Source organism: Camelus bactrianus, chromosome 3 (genome assembly GCF_048773025.1).
Source record: "Camelus bactrianus isolate YW-2024 breed Bactrian camel chromosome 3, ASM4877302v1, whole genome shotgun sequence".
Classification (NCBI taxonomy): Eukaryota; Metazoa; Chordata; class Mammalia; order Artiodactyla; family Camelidae; genus Camelus; species Camelus bactrianus.
In genome coordinates this window covers 78,233,601-78,249,150 of record NC_133541.1, presented here as the reverse complement: position 1 = coordinate 78,249,150, position 15,550 = coordinate 78,233,601, and the positions used below count along the sequence as shown (strand labels likewise).

Genomic DNA, 15,550 nt, shown 5'->3' with positions numbered 1-15,550 from the left:
TTTGAAGAATTCAAAGTCTTTAAGGTTTTAAAATAGAAAGCCCAACTCTCATGTTTAATAAAAGAGAAAACTCACAGCATTCCACATCTTACCATGCACTGCAGAGTGGTCAGTAAAATCATTAAACAGGGACAGCACAACGGAGTGGCATGGGAGAGGGAGTAGTTATTTTCATCAACCCCATTCCCCAAGCCATACCAAATAAACATATATTCCAGTAAAACTGTGCTTGCTCCATAAACACACTTCTAGACAAGTTCTTCAGTGCCTCCTTTCAATAAGATTGCCATCCCTGAACTCCTCCTATTTGGAAAATCTGTCACAGCCTAAAAATAACTTCCAAGGCAACTCTGCCCACAGTTAAAAGTTCTGGCTTTGGGTCTACTACTGCACATATCTTCCACCTTTCAAGCAGATATATTAAAGTGATGTGACACAAGGAACAAGTTTTTCCCACTTTTGCCCCAGTGGTTTTCTACCTTCATCTAAAATTCCTTCTTTACCATCACCTCCTTACAATGCTTCACCCTCCAAAATAAAGTTCTCAAATTATGCTTAAAGAATTCATTATCCTTCAGTGTCCATTCAGCCCCCATTCAAAATAATATGAGCATTTATATAGAAAGTGCAGTTCGGATACTACCAATAGGATTAGAGGAAGGGAAGGAGAGAATTCTGCTAGCTTTCTATATGCTCTCTTGCCCATGTGCAATTAAATTCTTTTTGCATCTAACATAAAGAACGTAGATAGTTTCATTTTTGCAAATAAGATAATGGCTTTTCAAGCAGGAAAACAACAACAAAAAATCTAAATTATTCGATGAACCCAGAACCAAAACAGGGAAAGATTTCCAGATAAAAATCTAAGTGATGTCAACTAGAGTTACATATTTTTTTCATTTCAGAACATAATTACTCCAGAACATAGAATTTTCTGATATCTTTCTAATGTTTCCCAGTGAAACTTTAGAAAAGTAGTAAAATGCAGGTAAGAATCATCGTAACTGAGTAGTCCCAAATAAATGATTATTTTTTAATTGCCAAATTCTTTTACATGTCAAATCACCTGTTTCAGAGATCTTTTTTTAATGGGGGAGGGGGGATTCCCCCACTCTTTTTTTCTAGGTAGGCAAGGACAATCAGCAGGACGTATCCTGGGATTTTCAGAACTACCAAGACAAAGGCTAAAGAAACATGCAATATATAATTTAGGCTGCCTATTCCCTTGAAGGCAATTCAAATTTTGGTGCGTACGGTCTTCAGCGCCCAGTGTGGATCTTTCACACCGTGAAACATTACAATTGCCTTCTTCACCATCAGTGTCTGATAAGTGATAAAAATTTGGGCAGAAGTAATTATTTTGCCAAGCCCTGCCGCTCAACGATGCAACACCGCCCCTGTAGGGGAGCTGAAAGCTAGCACAGCAAGGGTTATGAGTGCTCGCGAAGAGGTGCCTCGAGACCCCTCCAGAGGCTCACCTGGTGAGAGCGCGGAGCTGGGTAGAGAGTAGGGTCTGTATTCTAGACTCACCTCTAAAGCCCAAGTTTGCGCCTCAGTGCTTCGTTCTCCTCCGCCTAATAGGTTTAAATCAGCACTGAGCGGCAAACCATGCCTATTCTTTGGGCTCTTAAGTTTGGAACGCAGGGGCTCGGTGCCACACCAAAGTTCGGCACAGCTTGTATTCATATTCAACTCTGTCACTGAGAGAGCATCCTTATCCTGGTCCGGCCCGGGTCCGTCCACTGAGCAACCCGTGGCCACAGCATCTTGACACCCTGAAGCCCGAGGCTGCGGGGCAGCCTCTTCCACCTGGGACAAGTGGCCTAAACTCGTTTTCCCAGAGGCAGGAGTCCTTAGAGTCCCGGGGGGCCGGAGGGTGGGTATTCGCATACTAAAGAGGTGCCTCCCAATGCCCAGACAAAGACGGCGCTAGGAAAAGTTGGGCCAACTGGCATCTCCAGAAGACGAACAGAGCAGCCCCTCGGCCTCAGTGGCCGAGCTGGCGACGCACTCTCAGAGTCACAACCAACTTTTCCCGTAAGCTTCTGAGCAACTTGCGGGAAGTTGGGGCGAGGGGGCGGAGGAGGGGTCAAGGAGAGCGCCTAGAGGCTCGTCGCGCCCCAGCCCGTTTCGTGGACCTCCCCGAGTACCTGCTAATGTATCCGTCGCCGTCGCCGTCGCACGTCTGGAAGAGGCGCCGCATCCTCTCCTCCTCGCCGGTGCTGGACGTGTCGCTGCTGCTGCTGCCGCCGCCGCCGCAGCCGCTGCTGCCGCCGCTGGCGCTCCCCGCCGCCGCCGCCGCCGCCATCATGCGCCCGCTCGCTGCTCGGGGGGCGGAGGACGTGCGGCCGCAGGAGGGATCCGTGAGTCGCACCAGCTGCTCGCGGCCCCGAACCTGCCTGACGACGGAGCATGCCCAGTGGCCGCCGGGGCGCTCCGGGCGAGGGATTCCACTTCTCCGGGTTTTGTCCGGGCTGGGAAGATGGGCGCTCTGTGTTCGCGGGAGTAGGCACCTTAGGGGAGAGGGAGGAGGCGAAGGTGGCTCTTAGAGTCGAGGAGCTGAGGGTGGGGACGGGGACGCGAGGGGAGGCAGAGTACCCAGCAGGCCCCCGGGAATGGTGTCGGCTCTGTGCCTCCGGCTAGACGCGGGCCCCTGACACCTAGGGAAATTTAGGGCAGAAGGCGGGTGTTCTCCCTGCAGAACTCTTTTGACTTGTGGGAGTCGTAGATTTCTTCCTCAGGAAAAAGATAAATATTCCTTTCTGCAAAACTCAGAGCGGTGCTCGCGGTCCCAATCTGCTGGACTGAGCTGGATTTTGGACCCGTAGCCCCAAATGAGACCTGGAGTGGCAGGTCTTTTTATGCATGTTTAACACCTGTCAGGAAATTTGATCCTCCTTAGAGCTTCCGCACTAGAGTAGGAATAACCTGTGCTCCTTCCTATGTGCCACTGTGCACGTTTCGTCCATTTCTGGAAATGGCTTACTCTCCTTACCTGGCATCACTAGAATTTGCCCCATCAAGTTTCATCATAATATCAAGAGAGAACGTAATCGTCTCATTAGATCCACACCACAGACCAGAAAGATGTCTCCATTATTGTCAACCCTATAATTTAGGAGGAATGTAACTAACTTACAGAGTTATTTTGGTTATGGAATAAAAGATAGTATATAATGCACTTATGACAATGCCTGGTACCTACTAAGTGCTCAGTAAATGTTAGCTCTCATTATCTGCAACTTACAAACAGGAAAAACTGAGGCACTGGAACTTGCTTAAGGTTCCAGGCTTAGTAAGTGTCAGGGCAGAGGCAAGCCCAGGCAGGCAGTCAAACTCCAGAGCTGGAGCCCTTAAGCATGGCAGTGATCTTCTACCACAGCAGAAAAGGAACCACAATGAACCAATTTGTGGTTTAGTGAATGACTCATTATTCTGTCCCAGACTTTCTGCCAGAGGTCTGTGAAGTCCTGTGGTAGTTTTAAAACACATCTGCAGATTCTTTGGCTCATCTCTCATCAAGAGGTAGAGACTGTCACCTCCCCTCCAACCGGAGTGGGCCTTTGTGACTTCTGAGGCTAGATTAGAAAAGATGATACAGATTCCATTTGGCTCTCTCACTTGGGACAGGGGTCTTTGAAACTGAAGCCTTGAATGACCATGAAAAATGTTTGGTCATGCTGCAGCTCCCATGCTAGAGAAACCATGTAGAGAGACCAGATAGAAAGAGATGCTCAAGGAGCCTCAGGTGTCTGAGGTTTCCCAGCCCAAGTACTATACATGAGTGAGTGAGCCTTTGAAGGATGCCAGCCCTACACACGGCAACTGCATGAGAGCCCCTGAGCAGAAGTTGTCTAAGTGAGCCCAGCCAACCCCCAGAGATATTAAAAGGATTGTTGCTTTAAGTCAGTAAGTCTTGAAGTGATTTGTCCCATAGCAATAGATAACTGGAATATATCTATATGCCTTGAGACTATCTGCCAGATCAGAAGGGTGTCTTCTGCCCTCTTCTCTCCTGTCTCTACCCCATCCAACCATTCCTACTTTAGTTCTTTTTAATTTTGTAAGTTCTCAGTCTTTCAGAGCACTTATAATCTTACGATGAATAGTATGCCATCTTAGAAAAGTCTTGTCAATATAACCAATAATATTTGCTTAAGAGATGCTGTTAGTAGTACAGATGTTCCTACCCACAATACAACAAGGATCAATGCCCAAGTTTCAAGAAATAAATGAATAAGCAAATAAATAGATGTTTAAAATATTTTTCTGGTTTTTCATAGAATAAAACTTTTATTATTGTCTGACAATAAACAGCCAGAGAGGAGTTGTTACTCTCAAGTTCTTCTAGAGAATTGATAAGGGCGGGGGGTGGGAAGCATTCTTACAAATATTCATGGAGGGTCTGGAAACCCAAAGGGTTTTCCAGGATTTGAGTAGATCTCTTCATAACCACACTCCAGTTATACAGAAAGTGGAGTGTAAACCTCAACAAATTGTATCTCAAAGCAAAGAATATATTTCTCCTCAGAGAATATGTGTATGACAGCTCTAGAGGTTTAAATTTAAACCTCATTCTTGAATTAAATCTGAACACATAAAAAGTCGATCTTGACATAATTTCAAAACATTTCTTCAAGCTTGGGTAACTCAGAAATGGCTGAACAGATAGGTTCAACCTTCCAGAAGAGAATTTGCTTCTGAGCTGATATGAAGCATATGAAATTTCAGCTGAAAAGGTTACTAGGAGAGGGAAAAATTGGTAAGACATTGAAAATAGAGATGCCATATGAATAGAAAGATGATAAATGCAAAGTGGAATGAGAGCAATACCCATTGCCACAAATCTAACAGCACTGGTTATGTCATAATTTCAAAGGTTTTATGTATTTATCTGTAATGAGTACATAGCTCAGCATTGTTGTCCTTATCCAGTTTACTTTTCTTCTCAGATTCCTCTTGGCTATAATAACACTTCATATTTATGTAGCACATATCAAAAAAACACTGCATACGTTACAAGATGTACTGTCTTATATGTCTAATGTTGCCAGTTAAAACAACTAAAACAACTGCAGCACTGTGCAAACTTGATTTTCTGGTACTTGCCTTTCCAAATTCTGTTTACCTGAACTGGGGCTACACACTAAAGTTAGACTGAGGACACCTATGGTGCCCTCTCCCTACCTTTCTCTCTCTCTCAGGTGTTTTTATCAGCCCAGCTAAGTTCCCATACCCTTCCAGAAGCCTTCCTTCACCTCCCCGGGTTACACTGATCTCCCAGAGCTCTACTGGCTTGAAGCACAAATTTTGATAGCAGGATCATATAGTTTAATGGTCATCTGCCTCCCCCACTCACGGAATCAATTATAGCAGTGAGGGAGAGTTGCAGGACCTCGACTACCCTTCACTGAGCCCTTAGCACAGATCAGTAATTGTGTTGAAATACTCTACCTTACGTATCTCTATCTAGTGCGGGAAAGTATTTACCATTCCTATTTTTGGGGTGGGGGTGCGGGGGGGTGGCAAGTGAGGGAAACTACACCCAAAAAGTTTAAGGAATGTGGCCAAATAAAGGTGCTGGAATAGGATGTGTATTTTCCTGTCAAGCACACGTTCTTCACATTCATTCCACGTCCCCTTAGTATCAGGCCAGTGCAATTCATGTTAGGCATTATACTTTTTGTGTGAAACTGATAACAACGTTAACATTTTACACTTACATATTTGTTATTCATATATTTGTAATCACAGGAAGTTATCGTGAGCTTTGGCAATCTGTCCCAGGTTGGGTTCTGTGGGAAGCAGACTCCGAGACAGAGTTGCCTGAGCAGATGCTGACTTGGGAGCGCCTAAGTGCCCCGCCACATGTGGAAAGGAGGTGGGGGAGGCAGGATGGAACAGAGGGAGAAGTCATGCTATGATGCAGGCCCCAGAGCAGGCTTATCTGGCCTCATGGAAAGCTCTGGAGCTGAAACGGCCCATATTGGCTCCCTATCACTGTTGCAACAAATTATCACAAACTCTGACTTAAGACAGCACTACTTTATTATCTTACAGTACTGAAGGTCAGAAATTCGAAATAGGACTCACTGAGCTAAAATCGAAGTGTCAGCAGGGCCATATTCCTTCTGGAGGCCCCAGCACAGAGCCCATTTGTTCCCCTTTTCTAGCTGATTCTCTTTCTCCACAACTGCCTCCTCTTATGTCCATCCTTTCCCCAGTCTCCCAAGCCAGAAACCCTACAGTCCTTGGCTCCTTCTGCCCCTCATTTCCTACCTCCTATGAGCCACCATGTCTTGGTGAGTCTGCCTCCTTAGTATCTCCTCATATTGATCTCTTTTCTCCATCCCTATGACCACAGCTTTTATAGAGGCGCCTATCATTTCTTTTAAATGATCTGGCCTTCCAACCCGTTCTCAATGCTATAGCACAACACAGCCTTACCATAAAATGAAAACAGGATCAGGTCCTGGCTTAACTTGTGCCTCATTGGCTCACCCTCTCCCTCAGGATTAAAGCCAGCCTCTCAGCAGAACCTTACAGGCCTTCCATGATCTGACCGCTCCTCTCTCTTCTTGCTTCTTCTCTTGCACCTGTGCTCCAGTGTGAGCATATTAACCTACTTTTAGTTTTCCGACATATGCTATCCTCCCTAATGCTTAGACACCACTGTGGGAGTCTCATACTCTCAGACCAGAAGTGAATGAAAGAGGCAGGGAATTCACATCCCCGACTCCAGCCGACTGGAAGAGACAGTCTTCTGGGTAGTGGTGGTTACCAAGAGGGGAGGGAAGCAGGCTGGAGCCTAGAGATCTGTGATTAATAAGAAAGTAAGAGTGGGGCTTAGAAGTTGGAACACCTTTGTGGGTTTCTCCAAGAAGAGGAAAACCAAGGGAAATGTCTGGGGAAGAAAGAAGAAATGTCACTACTGACAGAGCTAATGAGTCCCTGGGACTTCCTGGCCCCACAGTTGTCCAGTAGGCAATGGACAATGACACCTGACCTAACTTCTTAGGCCCTTTCCTCTCTAATTAGTAACAAAATTAATAATGGCTGGTGTTTACCAAGAATATGCACCAATCATTTTTCTTAAGTGCTTTAAATAATGCCTTACTTAATTCTTACATCAACCTTAAGAGGCAGGTTGTTTTATTCCCATTTTACAGGTTAAGGCACTGATGAACATAGGTCAAATGGTATGAAAAAACTTTCTACAGTAGCACAGATAGAAAGAGGAATAATTTTCTTATATATCTGCCTAGAATCAGATTTAGAGAAAATTGACATCTCTTAGTCAGCCTATCTCTTTTATTTGTGAGCTTTATTTTTATGGTAGATCTTTAAATTCTGAGACAATTATTTTATGATTGATGCTAAATGTATTAAATTTCATCTCCTTTATTTAATGATTGCCATGTGCACACAATGAACTTTCTCCTTGAAAAAAACTGGAATGTGATGGCTATCTTTGTTAGATTATTCTATTCCCCTTTACAGCAGATACAGAGCGAAAAATGGTTAACTGTGGCAGTCTGAGCTTTCTTAACTGAATTGAATTTAATGCAGTTAATTCAATCAGTTGATTCAGTGCCCTTGTAGAGGCATGACCTTTTTCACGAGAGAACTAAAGATACAATTTATTAATGATATCATTCCAAACCTCTATGCATATAAACAAAAATCTTAAATGTGAAGGACACCCAAAGATATGAAACATCAGGAACCAGACTTAGTAGAATGTATTAGTGTGAATGCTTTACTGGCATTGGAGCCCAAAGTCATATCAAATTAATAAGATGTCAGCTGCATAAAAACAGAGGGTATTTTAGCATCTAAATGCATACCCTTCCTTCTTCCCACTATACCAAAGATATTTAGGAGGAAATATTTTAAAAACCGATATAACTAACAAGCCTCTAATGAACATGACACCAGAGTCTCAGGCTTAAAAGTGTTGAAAAAACACCATACATATTCTTCCCCTGAGAGTCCATCTTCTCTTATGTATTTCTTATGCAACTGTTTTTACTTTCTTCTATGCACCTGTTTTTAAATCTAGCATGTATATTGTATCAATCTTCATGTGAGTAAATCAGATAACTATATTAAAAATACACTGCAATGGAGAGACATGAGGCAGTGGAGGAATGGAAGGATGTGAGGGTGAGATATTTGAAAACAGCAGTCCCTATTATATGAACTTTGGTTTATTTCAAAAGACCTCATTCCCTCTGTACTTAGGAAACAATCCTTACGTTTTAGCCAGAGCAAAATTAATTTGGATCATTAGACTTGTATGTGATGTTATTTCCCTGTCATCTGGAGGTCTAGACATAACTGACTTTCTGAGGATTAGCAACTAATAATTTTTAGAAACACATGAACTCCTTCGTGTGAACAGAATCCACATTATAACCCACTGGCACTGTGTCAAAGGCTACCCTAGCGGCCAGCAGGAGCTGCTGGCCCACAGTGGTCCAAATCACGTCTCAGGAGTAGTATGATGCCTTTGCCTGATGTAAGAACAACACAACCATATAGCACTTCACAGTTTTGTGTGTGTGGGCTGAGTCTGGCAGGCAGCGCAGTGGGAGGAGGGTGGTGGAGCGGCATTTCTAGCCACCTGCAGGGCTTAGTAGTACTACTCCTCACAGCTGACCACAAGTTGTCTGGTGGATTTAATCCAAATAGACCCTATTTATGGAACATTCAGACCAAAGAACGATGTTTCCTCTTTCTGGAAAGTCTTGAAGAGGGAGTTTGAGATCAATGTGAACCACAACGCGTCCCTCATTGTGTGAAGGTGAAGTCTTGGCCTACATAGACTCACTGATGGGACTATGTGAGGGGCTGTGTTTTAGCTGATGGGCAATTAGGAGCCATTTTGATACTCAAATTCGTTTTCCAAAAGTAACCATCATAGCACCCATGAAGGTTCTTTTTTGGTGTTACCATCCATGGATGTTGCTAATAGAGAAAGTGGAAAACTTAATAGCAAAACTGAGAGTTTGGCAAAAAGTTATGTTGTCTTTGAACTGAGCTCAAACTGGGTGGCAGTATGTCTGTTAGAATTCTGGTCACTTGACCTAAAGACACATGCAAACTACTCAAATTAACAAAAAACAAAACAAAACAAAACAAAAATACAAGTCTTCATGTGGTGAATGGGTGAGGGAAAGGGAAGTGCATTGGTTGATGCAATCAGACAGTTGATGGAAAGATCAGTCAATGAAAACAGTCAGAATAGCCTGTGTGAGGTAAGACTCAGTTCATTTTAGCGAATATTTATTCTGTGTTTCGAACCATGTGATCATCATTGTACTAACTGATGGAATAAGACATTGTCCCTGCTTCAAACACATAAATTAATACTTGCAGTTCAGTCCCATATACTGGTGATGGATACATGAACAAGAATCAGAATTTCTATAGATTTTGGAGCAGATGGAGGATGATTGTAAGAAAGAAAATCAGGAGATGTGTCACATTTTTAGTGACAGAAAGTGGAATTTAAAAATAAGTGACCAAGATGGCCTTAAGGTTAACCTCAGCTTGACTAACCTTTAGAAAGACATGCTTCTGACTCTAGGCCCCTGACCTCCCTCTTCTTGGAGCAACTGCTTTAGATAACTTGCAGTGGTAAATTTTTCTTTGCCCTTTGAAATGTAAACCTTCTTAAAAGCCCCTTGCCAGTTTTGCAGCCCAAGACTGTCTTTCTCAAGGACCTGGGAGCCATCCCTTTGAAATGAAATCATCAAGGAATAGGGCACCCACCCCCACCCCCACTGTATCCAGTCTCTGTAAAAGGGAGGAGCCTAACTTCCATGGAGCCATTCTGCAAACATGTGGCCTAGTCACAGAGAAAACCATTTACAAACTCAGGGATAACTCAGTGTGCCAGACACATAACATGATCAACCTCCCCCTAATGTCCCCCAGTACTCTTCCATTAGCTCATCTTGCTTTTAAAAACACTCCTGCCCTTTCAAGGAGTTCCTAGATGCCAAGATGACAGAGATGTTTTTGCCCTTGCTTCAGCAATTAAAGAGATGTGTGTAGCTATTCAGAAAGAACGCACTACCCTGTGGTGTGCACTGCGATGACCTTGCCAAAAACAGCCAGTACAACTGGCCAAACAGATGTGGAAAAGGCTTACAAGATAGAGGAAACTGTGAAGACAAAGCCCATGAAAGCCTAAATAGTAGCAATTCAATGAACCAGAGAGGTGAGGCAAACAAACATTAAGGAAACTCCAGAAGAAAGAAGAATAAAAAGCTGATAAGTAAATGTATCAAGACATGCTGAAAATTTTTAATGAACTTCTTAAAAAAAAAATGCTCTTGCCCTTTGATTCAGTGGAGTTGCATTCAGATTTATTCTGGATCCCCTCCCCTACTGCAATAGCTTTGAATTAAGTCTTCCTTGCCTGTTTAACTTTGGTGCAATTTTGTTTGGACAATAGACAGTCAACAAGTAGACAAGAAAGGAGGACCTCTCCAGGCAGGGAGCCCAGCATTGGTCAAGGCCTGGAAGCAACATAATTCTGCTATGCATTGGGGGAGATCTACCCATAGTTGCTACACATGTAAGGCTATTGTCCTCTCTGCCTACATCTCACCTTGTGTGCACTTGTGTCTGAGAATTTCTGCCCCATCAGCAGCGCTAGGACACTGTCAGTGCACTTCCTAGGATCCCACGCATTATCTTCTCTCTCCCTCCCAGCCTGGAGGAAGTTTATCCAAGACCTACATTTCATTCCTCTCCTATTACTATTTCCCTCTGCTCCCTCCATACAATCTCCTAGGTGAGTAGGTTTTAATACAAATCACCCTGCCTTTGTCCTGTCCTGGGGCAAGGAGGTAGTTTGGCTAACTGTCTGAATAGGGCATAAAGAAGATGAAACATTCAGGCAGAAAACACAAATTAACATCTCAACAAAATTTAGCAGACCAAATCCAACCTCCTTTGTAAAGCAGTTCCTGAGTCCCAAACTGACTTAGAAGCCTCACTTCTGTAGTCCCAAAGCCCCACTCATCCAGCTAATGGGGTCTCAGCCCTGGGGAACTCTCACATTGAGTCCAAAAGGCACAGAATTCTCTTCATGTCTGTTTCATCTTCAGATCTGCAACTAGAACTCTCCAGACTCCACTCAGTCTTTTTCATCTTCTTAATGAAACAGTCCTAAGAGGTTTTCTAGCATAGGCCTGCCATTTCATACAAGGAAACTAAGGCCCAGAGAACTGTGAGCACAGACCTCCGTGCATAAAGCTGGTCAATTACACAGTCTGCATGAGCACCCAGAACTCCTAGCTGTCTGCTTAGGGTTTTCCCCGGCTACTGTGCCCTGAGCACCTGTAGGCAACTTGCTAGACTCTTCTAGTTTTCAGACTCCTTACCTGCAAAATGGGGTAACAATAACTATAGGGATATTATGAAGAGAAATGAAATGCATAGGCACTTGGTGCAGTCTGATAGTTTGTGTTCCACGAACAGTAGCTAGTCGCCTTTTTCCTCTCTCTGGCACAGCATTTATCACACTGTGCCAGTATCATTTGTTTACGTCTCCATCTCAGTTCACTGCAAGCCCCTTGCTGCAAATTCCTTCAGATATTTATTTGACTTCACCCAGTACGGTTGCCTAGTAAATATTTGTTCAACAAATGAAAAAAGTCCTTAAAAAAAGTTGTAAACACAGCCACAGGTTTTGTGGGCACCAAAACTTTTTTAAGTAACCCCCGGAGGAGGTAATGGGAAGTTTTTGTCCACTGTGTACAGATTTTCCGTTTGGGATGATGAAAAACTTCTGGAAATGGGCAGTGGTGATGGTCACACAATTTGCTAATGTACTTAATGCCACTGAGTTGTGCACTTAAAAAATGGTTAAAACGGTAACTTTATGTCTTGTATGTTTTACCACAATAATAATAAGAAAGTAATTCTCTGCCACGTGGCATCCACAGAGAAGATTCGTACTATTGTAGAAGAATGGAGTCCATGTTTAGACCAGTTGAAGACCCGACCTCCCTCTGGGAGCTACTCCTCCCTGCCCTCCACCCTCAACAAAAGGAGACTGGAATGTGGTTCTCTCTGAGCTCCACTCCTGTGGCAGGAGGAGCAGCAGCCAGAGCCACACAGACATTCCTCCTGTAAGTGCAGAGAGGCGCTATTCATTGGCAAGAAATGACTGGTGGCAGCCATCTCGGGGAGAATATATTCAAGAACTTTAAATACAGTGGACAACACTGTATTTTAAATCTGCGTGTTTAGGACCTGCAGAGGCAAAGAGAATTGTGTATTTGCATATTATTAGAGCACGGACCCCTAGGAACTGAGGCCTTCCCTTGAACTTGCACAGGCTGCTCAGAGGAGTCGCTGATAACCTCCCAGCATTAAACCTCATTTCCACTTCCATCTTCCTGCTGGATGCCTGTACCCTATCTTGTCAGACAATGGCACTGTTGTCACCTGTGGAATGGTTAGCCAGAGGGGAGCTAGAGGTAAAGAAGCCTTCCCTATTGTTAGGCAGCAATGGAGTGGAAAAATCCAGATTCCCCATGTCCAGAATGCACAGGTCAGGCACAATCTTGGCCAGGCGTCTGGTCAGGGTGTGCAGCCAAGCTGGGGAGGTCCCCCAAATGCTGACTGACTCCTCTGACCAAGCCCCCCAGTCTCAAAGAAGAGTTCTGTCTCCTGGTTCCGCTTCTCTCCTTCCTCACTATTTGAGGAGGGAGAAATTAGAAATTATGCAAGTCAGCATGAAATATGGAACATTTTTTAAACTATGAACATTTCTCCTAGTTGAGGTTGCTCAAGGTAAGGGCAAGAGGAGGGCAATTTCCAGGTCAAATAGGAGGAATGTAATGGCAATCAAGAAAAATTTTATGGAAAAGGGTAAACGGGCGGAGCCTATGGGGTCGAAGCCACATTCGTAAGGGCCCGTCTTTTCTGCATAAATATATAGTTGGGGGAGTCAGAATGCAATTAGTACAAGAAGGGATGCTAAGGCAGTATTTGTAAATAAGGCCAGTATAAGGTTAATTATCCTTTTTCGGGGATAGCTATCGGGGATAGATATCCTTTTTCTCCTAGCTCCTAGTTGAGCTAGGAGAAATCATAGCTAGTGTTTTATTGCCACCTCGTGGCCAAAACTGGGCTTTGCAATTGGACATTTAAGTTTCAATCAGCTCTAAACTCTACCTTTGTTTGCTGACTAAATATTGCTTAGAGACAGAGAACATAGGAGAAATATTAGATTAATTAAGGAGACTAAATATTGAGAGTCAAATATAGGGGTGATTTCAGAATTCTCTCTAAGCCCTTAAATTCTGAGTTTACCAAAAGGATGCATATGACTGAGACTTGGTTCTGAGGCTGTGATGATAATAATAAAAATCACTGTAATAATATAGCTGACAGCTTCTGAGTGCTTACTGTGTTCCAGACAATATTGTAACAGTTTTTGGTATTGCTCATTTATACCACAATAACTCTATGAGGTAAGTTCATGTAAATATTTTTTAAAAGAGAAAATTGAGATAAAGAGAAGTTAATAATTTCCCCCAAGATCTATTAACAGGTAAAGCCGAGATTTAAAACCCAACAGTCTAGCCCCAGAATCTTAAGTCTCCTTAGGAGAAGATAAGCATGTACATTAGGACTGTGGAATTGAAGAATCTCTCCCCTAATCTAATGCTTGCTCACCCTTTAACCAGAACGTGGTTAGGTTTCAAACGTATGGGAAAGGCAGAAGTGCCACAGGAATTCAGACATAGAACTTGACAAAAGTACTTCTCAGAGGAATTTCAGAGACAGCAGGAACCTGAATCTAAACTTTGGTGTGAAGTAGAAAGGTAAGAGAAGGAAGCCAGGCCCCAGTAAGAAGGAAGAGCAGGGTCAAGGGCGGCAAGGCAGCGGAGGAATTTACAGAATTTGTACATACTGCTAGGTGGCTTGTTTCATGCTTTTCTTTACATTTATATAATGTGCAAATTTTTTTTCCAGATCAATAATGTTTTCTATAATATATCCTTAATGACTGCATAATATTTTACTGATACAGTAAATTGTATTTAATAATCCTCTATTGTTGGACATCTTGGCTCTTTCTAATTTGGGACAAATTTCCACAATGCTTTAATAAATCATATTGTGGATCATTCATTTGTGGAAAAATACTGACCTCATAAATCCAGTGATTGAGGAGAATTAGTCAGAAACTAGAGTGGATGATAGATTTGGGCTGAGAAGGACTGAAAGTAGGGAACTGTGTTCCATACCATTAAGATTCTAATGTAATACTATAAACATGAGGCTGTGGTGGTGACAGGAATGGAGATGTCAGAACGGGTAGAAGAAATATTAAAACAAAAGACTCTATCACACATAGTGACTGATGTGGGAATTAAACTTAATCTCTATCTTTAAAGCAGTGGCATTTTTAGATAAAATTGTGTCTTCACATTTATCTTTAAGATATCTATTTTCTTAGCATTTGTGCTCACTTGTCAAGCAGTAATGTTTTCTAATTACTCAATAAGAGTTTCTTCATAGATGATAGAAGGAAGCCAGGGGAAATATTCCAAAAGTAATTATATCTGAGGAGGAACAGGATTCATGTAACTATTATTTTATAAGGAATTACTTTATAAGGAATTTTTAGTCTCAAAATGGTTTGCCCTTTCGAATTATATCCTTTCCATATAAAGAAATAGCAAATTTGCGAGCTATCTCTGATCTTATTATACTTTTATTTGTTATCTTGCAACGTGTAAAAGCAAAACCTCTTTGGTCACTTGACTAGCAAAGGAGAACTCACCGTGTCTTCCTGTCAGTGAAGTCCCCGGGAGGACACAGCCCACCCAGGTCACTGCAGTGCCCTGGGAATGCCCGGAGCAGGGCAGCAGCTTCCTGGGCTTGTTCAGCATGCAGAGAAGGCCCGTGTCAGCCTTCCAGTCACATCTTTCTTTACTCACTTCCTTTCCTTTGAACTTCTCTTTCCTACCACTCTCACATTATGATTTTTGAATCCTGAGATCTATGAAATGTTCATTATTATGTGCATTTGCACAACTGATCTCTTATCTTTGTAGGTTATTTAGCCCTTTGCTCAAATTCTAAAAATAAAGTCTGTCATTTCATTTCAAGGTTTCTTCTGAGCACTTACCTAAAAGCCTTTCCTTGTCCAGGTCGTCACAGTCACAGAGAGGTAAAGAATTGATGCCTGGCTTCCTTGTTCTCAGGAGGCTTGATCAAAAGACTGGGTCCAGCTCATCAGATGAAGCACCATATTTCCTCATAAACCCCCTAGAAAAAAAGGAAGTACACAATCAGTTTCTTTATTGCTAATTTAATGTCAAAAAGCAATACTCTGGTAATCTAAACGTGCCTCAGGAAAGCCCAGTTTCCATTCACTCTGTGGTCTTCAGGAACACCTTCTAGTGGGTTAGATGTATAACTACCTCAACCACAAACTCAGTTCACAGGAGTCAAAAACCATCAACTTTAAATCGATCAATTTACGAATTATTTCCCTCATTCCATAAGTGTG

General features: G+C 42.8%; 1 protein-coding gene across 1 annotated transcript in view; it reads right to left on the bottom strand.

Moving 5' to 3' along the window:
• Positions 1-15,293, bottom strand: part of MCC (MCC regulator of WNT signaling pathway) — a 386,552-nt gene extending 371,259 nt beyond the window's left edge. The window contains exons 1-2 of the mRNA XM_074360457.1: positions 15,167-15,293; positions 2,151-2,513 (exon numbers count right to left, since the gene is read on the bottom strand). Coding sequence (XP_074216558.1) covers positions 2,151-2,311 — 161 coding nt within the window. The 5' untranslated portion in view covers positions 2,312-2,513; positions 15,167-15,293. The remainder of the gene's footprint in view (positions 1-2,150; positions 2,514-15,166) is intronic.
• Between the last annotated feature and the right edge of the window lie 257 nt (positions 15,294-15,550).